Consider the following 25,789-nt stretch of genomic DNA (forward strand, 5'->3'; position numbering starts at 1 on the left):
CCCTCTCTCTCTCGCTATCTCTCTCTCTCCCCTCTCTCTGTCTCCCCCCCCCCCTCTCTCTCTCTCTCTCTCTCTCTCTCTCTCTACCCCCTCCCCTCTCTCTCTATCTCTCTCTCTCTCTCTCTCTCTCTCTCTCTCTCTCTCTCTCGCTCTCTCTCTCTGTCTCTCTCCCTCTCTTTCTCTGAGCCCAGGACCAGCTGCTTGTGGGGCTCTTCTCCAGGTTAATGTATCTCTCTCTCTCTCTCTCTCTCTCTCTCTCTCTCTCTCTGTCTCTCTCTCTCTCTCTGTCTCTCTCTCTCGCTCTCTTTCGCTCTCTCTCTGTCTCTCTCTCTGTCTCTCTCTCTCTCTCCCTCCCCCTCTCTCTCTTTATCTCCCTCCACCCCTCTCTCTCTCTCACACACTCTCTCTCTCTCTCTCTCTCTCTCTGTCTGTGTGATCAGTCAGGCTTAGATCTCAGTCCCCGGTGGCCCCTAATCCTCTGATTAGCAGGCAGAATGCTGCCCTCCTCCTCTCTCTTGGGAAAACACAGGTCTAGGATCAGATCACCTTACCCCACATCCTAACCTCAACCATCAAAAGGACAAACACTAAACTGATATGAGGTCTGGCTCTATAAGGTCTGTTTCCTTCCACTTTCCTGTGTGACCTTTCTCAGCACTCTCAGCTTGGCACAGGAATAGCTGAGCTGTCGCCCTTGATCCGCTCCACCATCCGAGGGGCTCTAGCTGCTGCAGGCATGACTGGGGCCTCCTAACCCCCAGGACAATAGGCTCCTCCAAGTGGAACGGCCAGGGCTGGGACACCCAGGGAGACACAGTGGACAGGCAGGGTAGGCTGGTGCCATACCCAGGCACAGGACCTCTAGATCAGGCCTGACTGACGGTGACTGAGGGCCTCTATGCCCAGCAGTGGGGACCCAATCTGATCACAAGACTCCCAGGGATTCACTCAGCGATTCACTCACTGCCTAAAGAGCTCTAAAGAGGCCTGAAGGGGCCCAGCTAGAGTTTCTAGCAGCTCAGTCAATCAGCCTGTTTACAGCTTGTACTGATGTTGTTGTGTAAGGTTAGTTACTTAAACAGAAACAAACAGTTTTTGAGGTGTGTAACACACACTCAGCCTCAGTCGACTAGGTACAGTAGCCATGCTGCGTCCCTTAACCTAGATATAGACTTCTATTGGATACTGGCCTGGTGGTGTGTAGAACAGGAAAATGTGGTCAGTATGTATGAAAGGCTAACTGACTAAGCTAAGGGGTGATATTGGTAGCTAGCGTTGGACTAGTAACCAAAAGGTTGCAAGATCGAATCCCCGAGCTGACAAGGTAAAAATCTGTCGTTCTGCCCCTGAACAAGGCAGTTAACCCACTGTTCCTAGATCGTCATTGAAAATAAGAATATATTCTTAACTGACTTGCTCAGTTAAATAAATCAACCATGTCTGGGAAATTGGGAATTCCCATCCCTACACTCTCCTTCTCCCTCTCTCCCATTCTCTGTTACCTCTCTCCCCCTCACCCGGCTCTCCATGCTCCAGACATACGGTTTGGTCTTCCTAGCTAAAGGCTAAATGACTCTCAGTTGTAGATAAGGCTTTTTAGTGCACTTGATGAAAATAGAGTTGTGGGAATACACTTAAACATTTATTTTTCTGTTTTTATCTCATTAATCTGGAAAGAGAGAGAAACTTTCAGATGGACTTTAATTTCAGTGTTTATTTATCCTGGGGTTGAGATGGAAAGGAATGCTTCTGAAATGCATTCTGTATTTACATCAGTTCTATTCCTTCTGCTCACACTCAGTCAGTATTCGCAGGGCTTGTCTTGGGCTGGAACTCCAGACTGCACTATTTAGATAGTCAGAGCAGATCATGGTGGACATATAGAAATTCCACCAACATCATACAAAGAGAGTGGGTACAATCGCACGGCTTGCAAAATGCAGCCTAGAGTTCAAGGAGCCTGGGCACACCTGCGTGTGATTTCCAGGGGATCACATGATGTGGAGGGCACTGAACAGTGACGAGCTGGCAAAGATTTCTGCCTGATGAAGACTGGTATTATACAAGGCACATGGAAAAGGTATCACACAGCAGTCCTGAGGAGGGGTGGTGAGGGTGTTGGTTTCTCTTCTCAGACAGGAAGACTGAAGTTATTTTAAAGGGCTTCTTGCACCATAAATCCCTGATGCACTCCATTAGTGGCTCTGAATTGTGTGAGTGTTTTCACAGTGTGTGTAAATGGTGTGTCTGTGTGTGAGTGGTGTGTGTGTGTGATCTGTATCGCATCACCAGTCTGTTATTGGGTCTGTAAAGAGAGATGGAATCAGCTTATTGGACATGATGTTTGGTTTAGAGAGGGCTCTACAGCTTGGGTATTGTGTGCGTGCGTGCATGTGCGTGTGTTTGTGTGTGTATTTGTGTGTGTGCGTTTGTGTGTGTGTGTGTGCGTTTGTGTGAGTGTGTTTGTGTGTACGTGCGTGTGTGTGTTTGTGTGTGTGTTTGTGTGTGTGTGTGTTTGCGTGTGCATTTGTGTGTGTGTGTGTGTTTGTGTGTGTGTTTGTGTGTTTGTTTGTGTGTGTGTTTGTGCGTGCGTGTGTGTGTGTGTTTGCATGTATGTTTGTGTGTGTGTGTGTATTTGTGTGTGTGTGTTTGTGTGTGTGTGTTTGTGTGTTTACGTGTGTGCCTAGAGTTCTCTAGATGAAAGGGAGTCGTGATGAGGCATGATGGCATTAGTTCTACATCCAGGTGCACTGGACAGAGAGGATGCACTAATCAGAGAATATTAGCTGTACGGTCTGAACCCTCTTACCTCACTCTTCATCACATACTGAAAGTCATCTCTGATCTACCACAGACTCTTAGGGGAGGTGTCTATAGCAGGACAATATGCTTGGCTGTTGTTCTAAAGAGCAGCCAAGAAATGTCAAATGAAAACATTTCAAATCTTAGCCTCTGTGTGTTGCGTATATTTGTAGAAGATCAACTCACTATATTGCTTGAATGGTCCGGTCTGCTCTTATTCTTTATTTTGTACTGATTAGTGGAAGAGACAACATTTGTAACCATAGCCTGTCTCTGGTAACTGGTAACACTTGACAATTACACACACACACACACACACACACACACACACACACACACACACACACACACACACACACACACACACACACACACACACACACACACACACACACACACACACACACACACACACACACACACACACACACACACACACACACACACACACACACACAGGGTTGGTACCTCTCTCTGGCTCAATGAGGACAGGGTTGGTACCTCTCTCTGGCTCAATGAGGACAGGGTTGGTACCTCTCTCTGGCTCAATGAGGACAGGGTTGGTACCTCTCTCTGGCTTAATGAGGACAGGGTTGGTACCTCTCTCTGGCTTAATAGGACAGGGTTGGTACCTCTCTCTGGCTCAATGAGGACAGGGTTGGTACCTCTCTCTGGCTCAATGAGGACAGGGTTGGTACCTCTCTCTGGCTCAATGAGGACAGGGTTGGTACCTCTCTCTGGCTCAATGAGGACAGGGTTGGTACCTCTCTCTGGCTTAATGAGGACAGGGTTGGTACCTCTCTCTGGCTTAATGAGGACAGGTTGGTACCTCTCTCTGGCTCAATGAGGACAGGGTTGGTACCTCTCTCTGGCTTAATGAGGACAGTGTTGGTACCTCTCTCTGGCTCAATGAGGACAGGGTTGGTACGACAGCCAACATAAGCTTTAAGGCTTGGACTCTCAGGGAATCCTATACATCTCTGTGAATCCCTCCTCTCTACCTCCTGTACCGTCCCCGACATCTGGAAACAATGGGCTGAACGTAGACCCGAAACAGTAAATCTAGTTCTGTTAGGCTGGTGGAGGATCAAGGCGGCACTAAGATCTGTAGAGATGCAAAATATTAAGGTTGTAATTCACCATGCTGGGTTGTGTGTGTGTGTGTGTGCCTGCATGCTTGTGTGTGTTGTGGCCGAGCTCTATAGTGTACACCTGATTGCAAACAAACATTTTCTTCCCTTGGTACTGACCTGTCCCTGATGGGTGAGCCGATGTGTCAACAGTCTCAGTACACAGATGCCTGTATACATTATTATACACATTCCTCCATGGACTGATAGTAACCTCTGTCTTTTCCTCTCTCTCTCTCTCTCTCTCTCTCTCTCTCTCTCTCTCTCTCTCTCTCTCTCTCTCTCTCTCTCTCTCTCTCTCTCTCTCTCTCTCCCTCCCTCTCTCCATCGCTCCTTCCTCACTCTCGCCTGCTGTAGCAGGAGCAGGAGACCAGCTACACCATCCTGCGCTCTAAGGGTTGTAACGTGACGTTGGGCGGTCTAAAGGCAGACACCTCCTACCTGCTCCAGATCAGGGCCAGGACTGCAGCAGGCTACGGAGCCAGCAGCAGGAGCTTTGAGTTTGAGACAAGCCCTGACTGTAAGTACAGATCTGATCCCACCATATTATATACCGTTGAAGAGTCTAAATACTGGATTTTGTAATTCAACACCTAGTGAAGGATGTCATTGACCTGTGCTTGTATATGCTAACATTTATCTCTCCTCCCTTGTTCTCTGGTTTCTCTCTCCTCCCACTCAGCGTTCTCTATCTCCAGTGAGAGTAGTCAGGTGGTGTTGATAGCCATCTCTTCCTCTGTAGCCATTATTTTGCTCTCCATCCTCCTCTACGTGGTGATTGGCAGGTCTGTACACCAATCACAATGCACAAAACATTGTCAGCTCCAAATACATGTCTCTTTCTACCCGGGGGGTCGGCCTACACATGCAGAGACATACTGTACTGTGAGGATGCTGTGGGAAGGCTAGATCCCATCCCTACTAATGCTAAGTAATACACCCATACCAGGGTTCCCCAACTGGCGGCCCAGGAGGGATTAGATTTACCCCCCTCAAAGTTTTCTTTTATTGTTCTTTTATTGTAGAGAGATATGTGATTGTATACAAATGTAAGCACGGTTTGAAACTATTATATTTCAGTCAAATATTGTACCTGTTTGGGCTTCTTGTGGTAAATTTGCCAGTCCACATATTATTTATAATTATGTTCCGGCCCCCGACCATCTGCTCAAGAAAAACCATCCCGCGGGCTGAATCTAGATGATGATCCCTGGTCTATACAGCATGATGATCCCTGGTCTATACAGCATGATGATCCCTGGTCTATACAGCATGATGATCCCTGGTCTATACAGCATGATGATCCCTGGTCTATACAGCATGATGATCCCTGGTCTATACAGCATGATGATCCCTGGTCTATACAGCATGATGATCCCTGGTCTATACAGCATGATGATCCTGGTCTATACAGCATGATGATCCCTGGTCTATACAGCATGATGATCCCTGGTCTATACAGCATGCTCCTGTTGCTTTTTTGTTGTTGTGTGTGGTGTAACAGCCCCGATGTGAGAGGTGTGTGTGTGTGGTGTAACAGCCCCGATGTGAGAGGTGTGTGTGTGGTGTGTAACAGCCCCGATGTGAGAGGTGTGTGTGTGTGGTGTAACAGCCCCGATGTGAGAGGTGTGTGTGTGGGTGTAACAGCCCCGATGTGAGGTGTGTGTGTGGTGTAACAGCCCCGATGTGAGAGGTGTGTGTGTGTGGTGTAACAGCCCCGATGTGAGAGGTTGTGTGTGTGTGTAACAGCCCCGATGTGAGAGGTGTGTGTGTGGTGTAACAGCCCCGATGTGAGAGGTGTGTGTGTGGTGTAACAGCCCCGATGTGAGAGGTGTGTGTGTGGTGTAACAGCCCCCGATGTGAGAGGTGTGTGTGTGTGGTGTAACAGCCCCGATGTGAGAGGTGTGTGTGTGGTGTAACAGCCCCGATGTGAGAGGTGTGTGTGTGTGGTGTACAGCCCCGATGTGAGAGGTGTGTGTGTGGTGTAACAGCCCCGATGTGAGAGGTGTGTGTGTGTGTGGTGTAACAGCCCCGATGTGAGAGGGTGTGTGTGTGTGGTGTAACAGCCCCGATGTGAGAGGTGTGTGTATGTGGTGTAACAGCCCCGATGTGAGAGGTGTGTGTGTGTGGTGTAACAGCCCCGATGTGAGAGGTGTGTGTGTGGGTGTAACAGCCCCGATGTGAGAGGTGTCTGTGTGGTGTAACAGCCCCGATGTGAGAGGTGTGTGTGTGGTGTAACAGCCCCGATGTGAGAGGTGTGTGTGTGTGGTGTAACAGCCCCGACGTGAGAGGTGTATTGTGTGGTGTAACAGCCCCGATGTGAGAGGTGTGTGTGTGTGGTGTAACAGCCCCGATGTGAGAGGTGTGTGTGTGTGGTGTAACAGCCCCGATGTGAGAGGTGTGTGTGTGTGTGGTGTAACATCCCCGATGTGAGAGGTGTGTGTGTGTGTGGTGTGGTGTAACAGCCCCGATGTGAGAGGTGTGTGTGTATGTGGTGTAACAGCCCCGATGTGAGAGGTGTGTGTGTGTGTGTGTGGTGTAACAGCCCCGATGTGAGAGGTGTGTGTGTGTGGTGTAACAGCCCCGATGTGAGAGGTGTGTGTGTGGTGTAACAGCCCCGATGTGAGAGGTGTGTGTGTGTGCCTGCGTGTGGGGTTGATGTTGGCAGTCAGTGCTGTAGTGAGAGTAGAACTCTCAGGCTCATTACTAGTCCAACAGATCCTGTTCTGGCTCACAGCAAAGAAAAACACACCATCGTAGACTGGACTGACTACTGCTCCCCTCTGCACACACACACACACACACACACACACACACACACACACACACACACACACACACACACACACACACACACACACACAATGTGCTATGCCCTCAGATGTAAGGCAAGGGAAAGGGGGGAGTGAAGGCTGATGGGTAAAGGTGTGACCTTAATCTCTATCATTGTGACTGACAGGTTCTGTGGCTACAGCAAGTCTAAACAGCCTGATGAAAAGAGACTGCACTTTGGCAACGGTCACCGTAAGTTCACCTCTCTCCCCTCCCTGTCTGTCTCTTTCTCTGTCTCTTGTCTGTCAATGGTTCTTCTAAAATACATTGAGTCGTTATACCCCCACCTCAGCGTTAGTTAGGTACAGGGCCAGGATGTTTGTGTACAGTATAATCCATCTCCTGATTGGGGTTTATTTGAACAGAAACGTGTTTTCATTGGGGCTGGCCACACTCATAAACCAACCTAGTGTTGTTCTTACATATGAACCATTGACTGGCCTTATTGATGGGTGAGTCATCCATACATGTCACATGATGTAATGTGTTTTGTGACCCAGCCAAAGTCTCTAGTCTCCACTGCCTATTCCTATAGCTAACACATTCTAAAACCACACACACACACACACACACACACACACACACACACACACACACACACACACACACACACACACACACACACACACACACACACACACACACACACACACACACACATACACACACACCTTCTGGTTCTCCCAATGAAACAATTGCCAACTCTCTCCCTCTCCCTCCTCAGTGCGTCTGCCAGGAATAAGGACCTACGTAGACCCTCACACCTATGAAGACCCCAGTCAGGCCGTCCATGAGTTTGCCAAGGAGCTGGATGCTTCCTGTATCGCCATCGACAAGGTGGTGGGAGCAGGTGAGACAAGAGACATCACACACACAAACCTGGACACACACACACACACACACACACATATATCAATCAAATGTATTTTTAAATCCCAAACATGTCAATAACACATAGCATTCAGATATGGTTACCTACAGTAAGACATCTTGAACAAAATGTCCCACATTAAATTCACAGCAATCCCAAATATACGTCACATACATTGGCATTCAGAGGCACAAAGAGGAGCTATTTGAGAGTGAAGTGTGTTTGTTCTGAATGTGGTGAGAATGAGATTCATTTAACACCTCAGCTGGAGAGCTTCATTTTACTCCTCTCCTGCTACGGAGGGAGAGAGGGAAAGGCAGGGAAGGGAGGGAGGAAGGGAAGAAGAGTGAGGGATGGGCGGGAGGAAGGGAAGAAGAGTGAGGGATGGGCGGAGGAAGGGAAGAAGAGTGAGGGATGGGCGGGAGGAAGGGAAGAAGAGTGAGGGATGGGCGGGAGGAAGGAAGAAGAGTGAGGGATTGGGCGGGCGGGAGGAAGGGAAGAAGAGTGAGGGATGGGCGGGAGGAAAAGGCAGGGAAGGGAGGGAGGAAGGGATGGGCGGGAGGAAAGGAAGAAGAGTGAGGGGTGGGGTGGGAGGAAAAGGCAGGGAAGGGAGGGAGGAAGGGAAGAAGACTGAGGGATGGGCGGGAGGAAAAGGTGATATGGATAAAGGGTTGGATTGAGAGATGGTCGGAAGGGGAGTGGAGGTAGTGATAGGGATTGATGGATAGAGAAAGGGGATGTAGAGAGGGAGACGGAAGAAGTCCTCCCTGCCTCACTGCATTTAATAGAGTGCATGCTGCTGGAGCAGAGGACTATGGGTAAAAGTACCGCACCTCCAGATGGGATATATTTTACACCCCCCCACAGCTTCCTCTCGACCTCTCTCTCTCCTTTCTCTTCTTATCTCTCTCTCCTTTCTCCTCTCTACCTCTCTCTCTCCTTTCTCTTCTTATCTCTCTCCTTTCTCCTCTCTACCTCTCTCTCCTCTCTCTCTCCTCCTCTCTCTCTTTCCTCTCTCTCCTTTCTCCACCTCTCCTCTCTCTCCTCTCTCTCTCCTCTCTCTCTCCTCTCTCTCTCCTTTCTCCACCTATCCTCTCTCTCCTCTCTCTCCTTTCTCCACCTCTCCTCTCTCTCCTCTCTCTCTCCTTTCTCCTCCTCTCCTCTCTCTCCTCTCTCCTTTCTCCACCTCTCCTCTCTCTCCTTTCTTCCACCTCTCCTCTCTCTCCTCTCTCTCTCCTCTCTCTCTCCTCTCTCTCCTCTCTCTCCTCTCTCTCCTCTCTCTCATCTCTCTCCTCTCTCTCTCCTCTCTCTCCTCTCTCTCTCCTCTCTCTCTCCTCTCTCCTCTCTCTCTACTCTCTCCTCTCTCTCCTCTCTCTCTCCTCTCTCTCTCCCCTCTCTCTCCTCTCTCTCTCCTCTCTCATCTCTCTCTCCTCTCTCTCTCCCCTCTCTCTCTCCACCTCTCCTCTCTCTCCTCTCTCTCTCCTTTCTCCACCTCTCCTTTCTCCACCTCTCCTCTCTCTCCCTTCTCCACCTCTCCTCTCTCTACCTCTCCTCTCTCTCCTTTCTCCACCTCTCCTCTCTCTCCTGTTCCCTCTCCCCTGATGTCTTCAGCAGGAGTGTAGACATGAAGTTAATGCATTGTGATTCATGGGAATAGCAGGCAGTGGGAGAGCACACACACACACACACACACACACACACACACACACACACACACACACACACACACACACACACACACACACACACACACACACACACACACACACACACACACACACACACACACACACACACAGCAGCATGTTAGTCTCCTAAGTCCCTCTGGCTGTAAAGCCATCATACAGACCTCACTCTACAGGACCTGCACTTACAGAGTAGAATGCAGTATACACTCCCTCTAGAGTTTAGCTGTTCCTGTAGATCAGGGGTGTCAAACAAATTTTGCCCCGGGGGGCGCATTTGGTCTTCAGCAAGGTCCAGAGGGCTGCACTGAAAATGTGTTATATTTCCTTGCTGTCAAAATGTGCAAAAAATTGTCCTAAAATGGATTCAATTGTTTTTCCCCCTCATCAATCTACACACCCCATAATGAAAAAGCAAAAGCTGCAAATATATTTTTAAAAAGTCAAACTGAAATATCACATTTACCTAAGTATTCAGACTTTGCTATGAGACTTGAAATTGAGCTCAGGTGCATCCTGTTTTCATTGAGCGTCCTTGAGATCTGAATGCTTATGTAAATAAGGTATTTCAGTTTTTTATTTGTAAGAAATTAGCAAAAATGTCTAAAAACTTGTTTTCATGTTGTCATTATGGGGTATGGGGTATTGTGTGTAGGTTGATGGGGGGGAACTATTGAATCCATTTTAGAATAAGGCTGTAAAATGTGAAAAAAGTCAAGGGGTCTGAATACTTTCTGAAATGCACTATACAGCTCTGGAAAAAGGTAAGAGACCACTGCAAAATGGTCTCTGGTTTTAGTAGTTATAGGTATGTGTTTGGGTAAGATTCATATTTTTGTTTTATTATATAAACTACTGGCAACATTTCTCCCAAATTCTAAATAAAAATATTGTAATTGAGAGCATTTATTAGCAGAAAATGACCACTGGTCAAAATAACACAAAATATGCAGTGTTGTCAGACTTCAAATAATGCAAAGAAAATAAGATCATATTCATTTTTAAACAACACAATTATAATGTTTTAACTTGGGAAGAGTTGAGAAACCAATATTTGGTGGAATAACCCTGATTTTCAATCACAGCTTTCATGCCTCTTAGCACCAGTCTTTCACATTGACAAAGTGGGGGGCGACAGGTAGCCTAGTGGTTAGAGCATTGGACTAGCAACTGAAAGGTTGCAAGATTGAATCCCCGAGCTGACAAGGTAAAAATCTGATTTTCGGCCCCTGAACAAGGCAGTTAACCCACTATTCATAGGCCGTCATTGAAAATAAGAATTTGTTCTTAACTGAATTGCTTAGTTAAATAAAGGTCAAATAAAAAATTATTGATGTTGGGTGACTTTATGCCACTCCTGGTGCAAAAAGTCAAGCATCTCAGCTTTGTTTGATGGCTTGTGACCATCCATCTTCCTCTTGATCACATTCCAGTAGTTTTCAATGGGGTTCAGGTCTGGAGATTGGGCTGGCCATGACACGGTCTTGATCTGGTGGTCCTCCATCCACACCTTGATTGACCTGGCTGTGTGGAATGGAGCATTGTCCTGCTGGAAAAAACAATCCTCAGAGTTGGGGAACATTGTCAGAGGAGAAGGAAGCAACTTTTCAGCCAACAGTGAAGAGGCGATTCCGGGATGCTGGCCTTCTATGCAGAGTTCCTCTGTCCAGTGTCTGTGTTATTTTCCCCATCTTAATCTTTTAATTTTATTGGTTAATCTGAGATATGGCTTTTTCTTTGCAACTCTACCTAGAAGGTCAGCATCCCGGAGTCGCCTTTTCACTGTTGACGTTCAGACTGGTGTTTTGCAGGTACTATTTTATGAAGCTGCCAGTTGAGGACTTGCGAGGCATCTGTTTCTCAAACTAGGCACTCTAATGTACTTGTCCTCTTGCTCAGGTGTGCACCGGGGACTCCCACTCCTCTTTCTATTCTGGTTAGAGCCAGTTTGCGCTGTTATGTGAAGGGAGTAGTACACAGCGTTGGACGAGATCTTCAGTCTCTTGGCAATTTCTCGCATGCAATAGCCTTCATTTCTCAGAACAAGAATAGACTGATGAGTTTCAGAAGAAAAGTCTTTGGCCATTTTGAGCCTGTAATTGAACCCACAAATGCTGATGCTCCAGATACCCAACTAGTCTAAAGAAGGCCAGTTTTATTGCTTCTTTAAGCAGAACAACAGTTTTCAGTTGTGCTAAAATAATTGCAAAAGGGTTTTCAAATGATCAATTAGCCTTAATAATACATTTGGATTAGCTAACACAACATGCCATTGGAACACAGGAGTGACGGTTGCTGATAATGGGCCTTTGTACACCTATGTAGATATTCCATTAAAAATCAGCCGTTTCCAGCTACAATAGTCATTTACAACATTAATAATGTCTACACTGTAGACTTTCTGATCAATTTGATGTTATTTTAATGGACAAAAAATTTGCTTTTCTTTCAAAAACAAGGACATTTCTAAGTGACCCCAAACTTTTGAACGGTAGTGTATATAGTTTTTTTTAAACGATGCAAACCACCCGGGAGCCGGATTGGACGCCCTCGTGTACTTGACACCCTGCAGTAGATCTGAAAGACTCTCTCAGGATGGTTGTTTTAAAACACAAGGCATCACCTTTACAGATGACCTGCAGACATCAAAGCCTAAGAAAGCAGAGAGAGTTTGTTTCATTAATCAAATCACTTCCCCTGCTTATCAGAGGAGTTGATGGAGGGTAGGGTAATACTGACCCTGGTGCTGGTAGTTTCCCAGCCTGTCCACTGGCCAACCACAGCCCAGCTGTGACCCCCCCTCCCATAGCCCAGCAGGCTGCGTGCTGCTCTGTTTAGACAGCCTGTAATTATTCTGCTAAATTCTTCCAGACCCAATCTCAGGCCAGTACTACTGACCCTCTGAATGTGTGTGTTTGTGTGTGTGTGTACGTGTGATATGCCTCCTTGCATGTGTGTGTCTCTGACTCAGTACCGATCACGCGTCTCTGATCCAACTCAGCTATGGGAAATTATCATCCCGGAGAGAGGGCTTGGCATGTTTTAGCTGTGACGTCACTGTCCTTCACAAACACACACCCTCTCCTCTCTAGCCAAGTCCCTGTCACCAGCCGTATCAGAGTGATGCTTGACCTGCCCTTCTGACGCTGAAGTGGTCTCTCTACCACAACGTCCTGCCTAGTGAAACTATCTAAGAAAGAAGAAGAGTAGGCGGCCAGACCTTCGCAGTAAACTTTAGTGAACTATTAACAGAAAAGATTTACAAAAGAATACATATAGGAGCAGATCAGCATTGTGCAACAAAACATATATACAACATTATCACGCAACATAGAAAATAAGGCACAGGTATATATACAGAGGAAGTGCGTAAAGGGATAATCTATCTGAGTTGTGTGTGTAAAGGGATAATCTATCTGAGTTGTGTGTGTAAAGGGATAATCTATCTGAGTTGTGTGTGTAAAGGGATAATCTATCTGAGTTGTGTGCGTAAAGGGATAATCTATCTGAGTTGTGTGTGTAAAGGGATAATCTATCTGAATTGTGTGTGTAAAGGGATAATCTATCTGAGTTGTGTGTGTAAAGGGATAATCTATCTGAATTGTGTGTGTAAAGGGATAATCTATCTGAGTTGTGTGTGTAAAGGGATAATCTATCTGAGTTGTGTGTGTAAAGAGATAATCTATCTGAATTGTGTGTGTAAAGGGACAATCTATCTGAGTTGTGTGTGTAAAGGGATAATCTATCTGAGTTGTGTGTGTAAAGGGATAATCTATCTGAGTTGTGTGTGTAAAGGGATAATCTATCTGAGTTGTGTGTGTAAAGGGATAATCTATCTGAGTTGTGTGTGTAAAGGGATAATCTATCTGAGTTGTGTGCGTAAAGGGATAATCTATCTGAGTTGTGTGTGTAAAGGGATAATCTATCTGAGTTGTGTGTGTAAAGGGATAATCTATCTGAATTGTGTGTGTAAAGGGATAATCTATCTGAGTTGTGTGTGTAAAGGGATAATCTATCTGAGTTGTGTGTGTAAAGGGATAATCTATCTGAGTTGTGTGTGTAAAGGGATAATCTATCTGAGTTGTGTGTGTAAAGGGATAATCTATCTGAGTTGTTTGTGTAAAGGGATAATCTATCTGAGTTGTGTGTGTAAAGGGATAATCTATCTGAACTGGTGTGTAAAGGGATAATCTATCTGAGTTGTGTGTGTAAAGGACAGTATGTGAACTGGTGCGTAAAGGACAGTATATGAACTGGTACGTAAAGGACAGTATGTGAACTGGTGCATAAAGGACAGTATATGAACTGGTGCGTAAAGGACAGTATGTGAACTGGTGCATAAAGGACAGTATATGAACTGGTGCATAAAGGACAGTATATGAACTGGTGCGTAAAGGACAGTATATGAACTGGTGCGTAAAGGACAGTATATGAACTGGTTCTCTAAAGGACAGTATGTGAACTGGTGCATAAAGGACAGTATATGAACTGGTGCATAAAGGACAGTATATGAACTGGTGCATAAAGGACAGTATGTGAACTTGTGCATAAAGGACAGTATATGAACTGGTGCATAAAGGACAGTATATGAACTGGTGCATAAAGGACAGTATGTGAACTGGTGCATAAAGGACAGTATATAAACTGGTGCATAAAGGACAGTATATGAACTGGTGCATAAAGAACCGTATGTGAACTGGTGCGTAAAACACGTTCCATAAAAAAGAAGCACAATATAGTGAATATACTATAATTCAGAAGAACAAGTAAAGTACACAAGAGGCTATAGACTAGTCAGTCTAGGAAGGGCTAAGTATACTAGTTTAGCTGTAGTTGTTTGTTACGTCCATGGGGATAAACAGTATCTAGGAGGTGGATCCATTTAGCCTCTTTTTTGCATTCTCTATTGCCCAGAACATTTCAGTTCATTGACTGTATGTTGGTGCTGGATAAAGTGGGCTGCTAGAGGGTAGTTCTCGTCCGTGTCTAATAGAGTTTTTGTGTTCTGTGATCCTATCCACCAGAGAAGCTATCCACCTATCACACAGGAGGCAGATGGTTGGAGTCTTACTATGTTTATTAATCCAAAGGGGTCGGCAAAAGAATGGTTGTGGACAGACAAACAGGTCAAAACCAGATCAGAGTCCAGGATGTACAAAGTGGCAGACAGGCTCATGGTCAAGGCAGGCAGAATGGTCAGGCAGGCGGGTACAGAGTCCAGAAACAGGCAAGGGTCAAAACCGGGAGGACTAGAAAAAGGAGAACGCAAAAAGCAGGAGAATGGGAACACGCTGGTTGACTTGGAAACATACAAGATGAACTGGTACAGAGAGACAGGAAACACAGGGATAAATACACTGGGGAAAATAAGCGACACCTGGAGGGGGGTGTAGACAATCACAGGAACAGGTGAAACAGATCAGGGTGTGACACCACCAGAGAGGCTTCATACCTCAGAGGGATAGAACATACTGTACATGTCCTCACTATGCTGGAATGATACAGGACATGTCCTCACTATGCTGGAATGATACAGTACATGTCCTCACTATGCTGGAATGATACTGTACATGTCCTCACTATGCTGGAATGATACAGGACATGTCCTCACTATGCTGGAATGATACAGTACATGTCCTCACTATGCTGGAATGATACTGTACATGTCCTCACTATGCTGGAATGATACTGTACATGTCCTCACTATGCTGGAATGATACTGTACATGTCCTCACTATGCTGGAATGATACGGTACATGTCCTCACTATGCTGGAATGATACAGTACATGTCCTCACTATGCTGGAATGATACTGTACATGTCCTCACTATGCTGGAATGATACTGTACATGTCATCACTATGCTGGAATGATACGGTACATGTCCTCATTATGCTGGAATGATACTGTACATGTCCTCACTATGCTGGAATGATACTGTACATGTCCTCACTATGCTGGAATGATACAGTATATGTCCTCACTATGCTGGAATGATACTGTACATGTCCTCACTATGCTGGAATTATACTGTACATGTCCTCACTATGCTGGAATTATACTGTACATGTCCTCATTATGCTGGAATTATACTGTACATGTCCTCACTATGCTGGAATTATACTGTACATGTCCTCACTATGCTGGAATGATAATTGGTCAGCTCTGATGAGTGTCATAGTGCTTTATATGATATGGAAAGTAGAATGGTCATTTATAGACTGTGGCCAGTGTAGTCAAGCTTCAATTAGTCATTGTTATCTCAGTGAGGGAAATGGATTCCAAGAAAGACATATGACTGCACATGCTTATAATGGCCTAATGTGGCTAGTTATGAAATGAAGCAAGACTCTCTGACGGGTCTGATCCAACTGAAATGATAACAGTTATTCTGATGAAAAGTAATCAATAATAGATTGTAGCCTCAGGTCCTTGGTGACAGTGCATGTGTGTGTTATTAACGCTCTGTGTGTGTATGTGTGTGTGTTTAGGTGAGTTTGGGGAGGTGTGCAGTGGTCGTCTGCGTCTGCCCAGTAAGAAGGAGATCTGTGTGGCAATCAAGACGCTGAAGGCAGGATACACCGACAAACAGAGGCGGGACTTCCTGTCCGAGGCGTCTATCATGGGACAGTTTGACCATCCAAACATCATCAGGCTGGAGGGAGTGGTCACCAGGAGTACGTACAGACCACATCTTACTATACAATAAGAATGAGAGAAAAACAAACATATCACTCATTAAATATTGGCGTGATATTTATGTATGTATGAAGTATGTTATGTCTGGCCAGATGGAGCCTAAAGAATCCTTCCCAGAAGAAAACCTTGGACAGAATGTGTTGTTGGTTATACACTGAACAATTCTATGAAACTGGCTACACCTTTACAAGATAATCCATTTTTATTGAGTTCTATTGGCTTGAATCTCACCCTCCCTCCTGAGGCTCCTTAACACAGATATTCTCACACACTCACACATTCTCAGCCTCTTAAAGGTAATTACTCGAAAAACTGTGAAATAATTACTTTGACCTCTGGTCCACAATCAGAGTCGGTCTCCACCTCACTGCACTCTCTGCCTGTTAACTCACTCTGGCCTGATGCATGCGTGCACGTATGCACACACCCAAACATACACACACACACTCACGTAAAACATACACACACACACACACACACACACACACACACATACACACACACACACACACACACACACACACACACACACACACACACACACACACACACACACACACACACACACACACACACACACACACACACATAATACTGCTGTTCTGGCCATGTCGTGTTATACTGAAGAGTTAAACCTATAAAATATCTCCCTCTGCTCGCTCTACAGCAGATGAACTGATCAGTTTAAAGGAACAAGCAGGCTTGTAAAACTCACAGTAAAACTTTACAGAGGTTAGCCAGCTCTGGTCAACTTGACCAGCAGGCCAGAACAGATCTGTTTTAATGATGCTTCATATCAGTTGTAGCCCAGCCATATATTTCTGAATCACAATATACAGTAGTTGAAAATAATTATACGATAGGGCTGGACGATATGGGCCAAAAATCGAATAGCGTTTAGTTTTTACCAAATATTGCAATTGAGAATTGATTTGTGATATAAAAAACACTTGGGTGAACTGTAGGAATAGAAAAAAGAATGATTTAAAAGCTAAGTGGAAAGCAGCATCGTTCTTCTTTGAAACAATCCGTTGCATTTGAGCAGCTGCAAGAGTAGAGGGGGAGAGAGACGACAAACAGAGAGACGACAAACAGAGAGACGACAAACGGAGAGACGACAGAGAGACGACAAACGGAGAGACGACAAACAGAGAGACGACAAACAGAGAGACGACAAACGGAGAGACGACAAACAGAGAGACGACAAACAGAGAGACGACAAACAGAGAGACGACAAACAGAGAGACGACAGAGAGACGACAAACAGAGAGACGACAAACGGAGAGACGACAGAGAGACGACAAACAGAGAGACGACAGAGAGATGACAGAGAGACGACAAACAGAGACGACAGAGAGACGACAAACGGAGAGACGACAGAGAGATGACAGAGAGACGACAAACGGAGAGACGACAAACAGAGAGACGACAAACGGAGAGACGACAAACGGAGAGACGACAAACAGAGAGACGACAAACAGAGAGACGACAAACAGAGAGACGACAAACAGAGAGACGACAAACAGAGAGACGACAAACAGAGAGACGACAAACAGAGAGACGACAAACGGAGAAACGACAGAGAGGCGACAAACAGAGAGACGACAGAGAGACGACAGAGAGACGACAAACGGAGAGTCGACAAACAGAGAGACGACAGAGAGACGACAAACAGAGAGACGACAAACGGAGAGACGACAGACAGAGAGACGACAAACAGAGAGACGACAAACAGAGAGACAACAAAAGGAGAGACGACAAACAGAGAGACGACAGAGAGACGACAAACGGAGAGACGAACAAACAGAGAGACGACAAACGGAGAGACGACAAACGGAGAGACGACAAACAGAGAGACGACAAACAGAGAGACGACAAACGGAGAGACGACAAACGGAGAGACGACAAACGGAGAGACGACAAACGGAGAGACGACAAACAGAGAGACGACAAACAGAGAGACGACAAACGGAGAGACGACAGACAGAGAGACGACAAACGGAGAGACGACAAACAGAGAGACGACAGAGAGACGACAAACGGAGAGACGAACAAACAGAGAGACGACAAACGGAGAGACGACAAACGGAGAGACGACAAACAGAGAGACGACAAACGGAGAGACGACAGACAGAGAGACGACAAACAGAGAGACGACAAACAGAGAGACGACAAACGGAGAGACGACAAACGGAGAGACGACAAACGGAGAGACGACAAACGGAGAGACGACAAACGGAGAGACGACAAACAGAGAGACGACAAACAGAGAGACGACAAACAGAGAGACGACAAACAGAGAGACGACAGAGAGACGACAAACGGAGAGACGACAGACAGAGAGACGACAAACGGAGAGACGACAGACAGAGAGACGACAAACAGAGACACGACAAACAGAGAGACGACAAACGGAGAGACGACAAACAGAGAGACGACAAACAGAGAGACGACAAACGGAGAGACGACAGACAGAGAGACGACAAACAGAGAGACGACAAACGGAGAGACGACAAACAGAGAGACGACAAACGGAGAGACGACAAACAGAGAGACGACAGAGAGACGACAAACGGAGAGACGACAGACAGAGAGACGACAAACGGAGAGACGACAGACAGAGAGACGACAAACAGAGACACGACAACAGAGAGACGACAAACGGAGAGACGACAAACAGAGAGACGACAAACAGAGAGACGACAAACGGAGAGACGACAGACAGAGAGACGACAAACAGAGAGACGACAAACGGAGAGACGACAAACGGAGAGACGACAGAGAGACGACAAACGGAGAGACGACAGACAGAGAGACGACAAACGGAGAGACGACAGACAGAGAGACGACAAACAGAGACACGACAAACAGAGAGACGACAAACGGAGAGACGACAAACAGAGAGACGACAAACAGAGAGACGACAAACGGAGAGACGACAGACAGAGAGACGACAAACAGAGAGACGACAAACGGAGAGACGACAAACGGAGAGACGACAACAGAGAGACGACAAACGGAGAGACGACAAACAGAGAGACGACAGAGAGACGACAAACGGAGAGACGAACAAACAGAGAGACGACAAACGGAGAGACGACAAACGGAGAGACGACAAACAGAGAGACGACAAACGGAGAGACGACAGACAGAGAGACGACAAACAGAGAGACGACAAACAGAGAGACGACAAACGGAGAGACGACAAACAGAGAGACGACAAACAGAGAGACGACAAACGGAGAGACGACAGACAGAGAGATGACAAACAGAGACGACAAACAGAGAGACGACAAACGGAGAGACGACAAACGGAGAGACGACAAACGGAGAGACGACAAACGGAGAGACGACAGACGGAGAGACGACAAACAGAGAGACGACAAACAGAGAGACGACAAACAGAGAGACGACAAACAGAGAGACGACAGAGAGACGACAAACGGAGAGACGACAAACGGAGAGACGACAAACAGAGAGACGACAAACGGAGAGACGACAGACAGAGAGACGACAAACAGAGAGACGACAAACAGAGAGACGACAAACGGAGAGACGACAGAGAGACGACAAACGGAGAGACGACAGAGAGACGACAAACAGAGAGACGACAAACAGAGAGACGACAGACAGAGAGACGACAAACAGAGAGACGACAAACAGAGAGACGACAAACAGAGACGACAGAGAGACGACAAACAGAGAGACGACAGAGAGACGACAAACAGAGAGACGACAAACAGAGAGACGACAAACAGAGAGACGACAGACAGAGAGACGACAAACAGAGAGACGACAAACAGAGATGACAGAGAGACGACAAACAGAGAGACGACAAACGGAGAGACGACAAACGGAGAGACGACAAACGGAGAGACGACAGAGAGACGACAAATGGAGAGACGACAAACGGAGAGACGACAAACGGAGAGACGACAAACGGAGAGACGACAGACAGAGAGACGACAAACAGAGAGACGACAAACAGAGAGACGACAAACAGAGAGACGACAAACAGAGAGACGACAGAGAGACGACAAACAGAGAGACGACAAACAGAGAGACGACAGAGAGACGACAAACAGAGAGACGGCAGAGAGACGACAAACAGAGAGACGACAGAGAGACGACAAACAGAGAGACGACAAATGGAGAGACGACAAATGGAGAGACGACAAACGGAGAGACGACAAACGGAGAGACGACAAACAGAGAGACGACAAACGGAGAGACGACAAACAGAGAGACGACAAACAGAGAGACGACAAACGGAGAGACGACAAACGGAGAGACGACAGAGAGACGACAAACGGAGAGACGACAAACGGAGAGACGACAAACGGAGAGACGACAGAGAGACGACAAATGGAGAGACGACAAACAGAGAGACGACAAACAGAGAGACGACAGAGAGACGACAAACAGAGAGACGACAGAGAGACGACAAACAGAGAGACGACAAACAGAGAGACGACAAACAGAGAGACGACAAACAGAGAGACGACAAACAGAGAGACGACAAACAGAGAGACGACAGAGAGACGACAAACAGAGAGACGACAAACAGAGAGACGACAGAGAGACGACAAACAGAGAGACGGCAGAGAGACGACAAACAGAGAGACGACAGAGAGACGACAACAGAGAGACGACAAATGGAGAGACGACAAATGGAGAGACGACAAACGGAGAGACGACAAACGGAGAGACGACAAACAGAGAGACGACAAACGGAGAGACGACAAACAGAGAGACGACAAACAGAGAGACGACAAACGGAGAGACGACAAACGGAGAGACGACAGAGAGACGACAAACGGAGAGACGACAAACGGAGAGACGACAAACGGAGAGACGACAGAGAGACGACAAATGGAGAGACGACAAACGGAGAGACGACAAACGGAGAGACGACAAACGGAGAGACGACAAACGGAGAGACGACAAACGGAGAGACGACAAACGGAGAGACGACAAATGGAGAGACGACAAATGGAGAGACGACAAATGGAGAGACGACAAATGGAGAGACGACAAACGGAGAGACGACAAACGGAGAGACGACAGAGAGACGACAAACGGAGAGACGACAAACGGAGAGACGACAAACGGAGAGACGACAAACGGAGAGACGACAGAGAGACGACAAACGGAGAGACGACAAACGGAGAGACGACAAACGGAGAGACGACAGAGAGACGACAAACGGAGAGACGACAAACGGAGAGATGACAAACGGAGAGATGACAGAGAGACGACAAACGGAGAGACGACAGAGAGACGACAAACGGAGAGACGACAAACGGAGAGACGACAAATGGAGAGACGACAAATGGAGAGACGACAAATGGAGAGACGACAAACGGAGAGACGACAAATGGAGAGACGACAAACGGAGAGACGACAGAGAGACGACAAACGGAGAGACGACAAACGGAGAGACGACAAACGGAGAGACGACAAACGGAGAGACGACAAACGGAGAGACGACAAACGGAGAGACGACAAACGGAGAGACGACAAACGGAGAGACGACAAACGGAGAGACGACAGAGAGACGACAAACGGAGAGACGACAAACGGAGAGACGACAAACGGAGAGACGACAGAGAGACGACAAACGGAGAGACGACAAACGGAGAGATGACAAACGGAGAGATGACAGAGAGACGACAAACGGAGAGACGACAGAGAGACGACAAACGGAGAGACGACAAACGGAGAGACGACAAATGGAGAGACGACAAATGGAGAGACGACAAATGGAGAGACGACAAACGGAGAGACGACAAATGGAGAGATGAAAGAGAGACGACAAACGGAGAGACGACAAACGGAGAGACGACAAACGGAGAGACGACAGAGAGACGACAAACGGAGAGATGACAGAGAGACGACAAATGGAGAGACGACAAACGGAGAGACGACAAACGGAGAGACGACAGAGAGACGACAAACGGAGAGACGACAAACGGAGAGATGACAAACGGAGACACGACCAACGAGGAGACGACAGAGAGACGACAAACGGAGAGATGACAAACGGAGAGATGACAGAGAGACGACAAACGGAGAGACGACAAACGGAGAGACGACAAACGGAGAGACGACAAACAGAGAGATGACAAACGGAGAGACGACAGAGAGACGACAAACGGAGAGACGACAAACGGAGAGACGACAAACAGAGTAAACTATAAAAATGGACATTTCACTCAGTGGCAATTTAAATATTGCATGCGATATATACTGAGTGTACAAAACATTAGGAACACCTGCTCTTTTCATGACATAGACTGACCAGGTCAATCCAGGTGAAAGCTATGGTCCCTTATTGATAACACGCATCACTTCAAACAGTGTAGATGAAGGGGAGGAAACAGGTTAAAGAAGGATTTTTATGCCTTGAGACAATTGAGACATGGATTGTGTGTGCCATTCAGAGGGTGAATGGGCAAGACAAAATATTTATGTGCTTTTGAACAGGGTATGGTAGTAGGTGCCAGGCACAACAGTTTGAGTGTGTCAAGAACTGTGACGCTGCTGGGTTTTTCACACTTAACAGTTTCCTGTGTGTATCAATAATCTTTTTTTATTTTATTTTTTATTTAATTTAATCAGGTAGGCCAGTTGAGAACAAGTTCTCATTTACAACTGCGACCTGGCCAAGATAAAGCAAAGCAGTGCGACACAAACAACAACACAGTTACACATGGAATAAACAAATGTACAGTCAATAACACAATAGAAAAAGTCTGGTCCACCACTCAAAGGACATCCAGCCAACTTGACACAACAGTGGGAAGCATTGGAGTCAACATGGGCCAGCATCCCTGTGGAACGCTTTCGACACCTTGTAGAGTCCCGATTTATTGAGGCTGTTCTGAGGGCAAAAGGGGGTGCAACTCAATATTAGGAAGGTGTTCCTAATGTTTTGTACACTCAGTGTCGATCTCTACCGCATGGATATTGCACATGTAAATAATGCAATTTCAATGTGAATTACATTTAATTGTGCATGCCTATTATACAATGGCGATAATGATATGTAAAAATGTAGTAATATCCATAATGCTTCTGATATGGCTCTTGCACACATATTTTCTCTAAATGTTTATGGCCATGGAATCTAAGTTCTCCTGAAAAACAGACCAATAGCTAAAAAGGAAATCCTGTGTATTCTAGTTGACGGTTTAGATAAAACCTCTGTGCCGTGTGAACTGTTGTCTCTCAGCATTATGACAGGACCACAGTTACTCAGCATAGCCAGTGAAAACCCACACAGTTTCCCATTCACCTGACTGTACATAGAACCCGGAGAGGAATGCAAAATTGCCCTTTTGTTTTTTCAATCATATAGGGATTCTATTTGTCTAAAACATCTTCCATCACTCACATCAAGCCCTGCTGGTGAATAATTCCAGGCTTAATTGCAAATGATTCTTGGTTTCTTTCTGTTTTTAGGATAGAATGAGGGGAGAGCATAGTAACGTGTGTGTGTGTGTGTGTGTGTGTGTGTGTGTGTGTGTGTGTGTGTGTGTCTGTGTTGGAGGGGTACTCTATGATTGATAGCAGGCTCTTAGGAGTTTGGTTGGCATGCGAGAACAGACTTGACACACACTCACACACACACACACATGGTCCTGTCTGTGCTCTAGGGGGATTTATTAACCCAGTCCTGTTCATTCTTAATAATCCAGAGACTTTCACACCTCATTAAGCCTTCTGCTGCTTTTGGCTGTACCGCACACACACACACACACACACACACACACACACACACACACACACACACACACACACACACACACACACACATACACACACACACACACACACACACACACACACACACACACACACACATACACACACACACACACACACACACACAAACCGCACACACACACACACACACACCGCACACACACACACACACACACACACACACACACACACACGCACATACACACACACACCGCACACACACACACACCGCACACACACACACACACATGCATCTGTAATAGCCAACTTTTGGCTGATAAAAAAAGTTAAAAGCCGATAAATGAAATTGGCGCCGACAGAAGAAGAAAACATCCCATTGTGATATAATGCTTTTTAGTCTATTAATTGATGGAAATACCAGTCGATGGAAATACATTTGACAGGTTATGCTTACCGGTCTATGGGCTCATTTATGGGTTAATGATTTTGTCTAATTAAATTGCCGCGTGTGTACAGTATATTGGTTATGCATCTTATTTATCACAAGCGTACAGCATACAGATACAGAGCCTTTGAGCAGAAAATGGTCCAGACAGTGCAAGAGCCAGGCAGCATCTCAAACAGCAAATGAATGGTTTCTGCATATTATGAGGCATGTCTTACCTTTCTTCAAGGTAGCCTAGCCAAAGACAATTATTTTATAGCAACTTTATTTTATTGTCCAGTAGCCAGAGGTACAATCCTCGTCATATTAGCACCCCATGCTAGTTGTTGCATATTATAAACTGGGTGGTTCGAGCCCTGAATACTGATTGGCTGACAGCCATGGTATATCAGACCGTATACCACGGGTGTGCCAAAATATTTTTATTTGGTTTGTGGTATATGGTCAATATACCACGGCTAAAGGTTGTATCCAGGCACACTGCGTTTGTCACGCATGCTCTTCTCCCCATGGCGCTCGAGGACGCCAGACTCCCCAGCACTGCGCACTCCTGCCATCATCATTAGCACACCTGCCTTCCCCCCGTCACGTGCATCAGCAATTTATTGGACTTAATCACCTCTGTTATTACCTTCCCTATATCTGGCTGGTTCCCGCTCTGTTCCCTGCTTCTGCATTGGTTGTCATAGGTCCTTGATTACTCGTGTGCTGAAGCTGTTCCTGTCCTGTTACTTGTCTGTTCCGCATGAAATGTTCAACTCCCCGTACCTGCTTCTCATTTCCGGCGTCAGTCCTTACGGCGGTAGTCCTTACGGCGGTAGTCCTTACGGCGGTAGTCCTTACGGCGGTGGGCCTTACAGCGGTGGTCCTTACAGCGGTAGTCCTTACAGCAGTAGTCCTTACAGCGGTGGTCCTTACAGCGGTGGTCCTTACAGCGGTGGTCCTTACAGCGGTTAGCCTTACAGCGGTAGTCTTTACAGCGGTAGTCCTTACAGCAGTAGTCCTTACAGCGGTAGTCCTTACAGCGGTAGTCCTTACAGCGGTAGTCCTTACAGCAGTAGTCCTTATAGCGGTAGCCCTTACAGCGTTAGTCTTTACAGCGGTGGTCCTTACAGCTGTAGTCCTTACAGCGGTAGTCTTTACAGCAGCAGTCCCTACAGCGGTAGTCTTTACAGCGGTAGTCTTTACAGCGGTAGTCCTTACAGCGGTAGTCCTTACAGCGGTAGTCCTTACAGCGGTAGTCTTTACAGCGGTAGTCCTTACAGCGGTAGTCTTTACAGCGGTAGTCCTTACAGCGGTAGTCGTTACAGCGGTAGTCCTTACAGCGGTAGTCTTTACAGCGGTAGTCCTTACAGCGGTAGTCCTTACAGCGGTAGTCTTTACAGCGGTGGTCCTTACAGCGGTAGTCCTTACAGCGGTAGTCTTTACAGCGGTAGTCCTTACAGCGGTAGTCTTTACAGCGGTAGTCCTTACAGCGGTAGTCCTTACAGCAGTAGTCCTTACAGCGGTAGTCTTTACAGCAGCAGTCCCTACAGCGGTAGTCTTTACAGCGGTAGTCCTTACAGCAGTAGTCCCTACAGCGGTAGTCTTTACAGCGG

The 25,789-nt window shown here is 46.5% G+C and overlaps 1 protein-coding gene across 2 annotated transcripts in view; it reads left to right on the forward strand.

The window, feature by feature from the left end:
* Window positions 1–25,789, forward strand: part of LOC109881965 (ephrin type-A receptor 3) — a 144,367-nt gene that overhangs the window by 88,970 nt on the left and 29,608 nt on the right. For both annotated transcript variants that reach the window (XM_031805582.1, XM_031805583.1), the window contains exons 7-11: window positions 4,290–4,452; window positions 4,615–4,717; window positions 6,892–6,956; window positions 7,489–7,614; window positions 15,811–15,996. In XM_031805582.1, coding sequence (XP_031661442.1) covers window positions 4,290–4,452; window positions 4,615–4,717; window positions 6,892–6,956; window positions 7,489–7,614; window positions 15,811–15,996 — 643 coding nt within the window. The remainder of the gene's footprint in view (window positions 1–4,289; window positions 4,453–4,614; window positions 4,718–6,891; window positions 6,957–7,488; window positions 7,615–15,810; window positions 15,997–25,789) is intronic.

The sequence above is a fragment of the Oncorhynchus kisutch genome, linkage group LG26 (assembly GCF_002021735.2).
Source record: "Oncorhynchus kisutch isolate 150728-3 linkage group LG26, Okis_V2, whole genome shotgun sequence".
Lineage (NCBI taxonomy): Eukaryota > Metazoa > Chordata > Actinopteri > Salmoniformes > Salmonidae > Oncorhynchus > Oncorhynchus kisutch.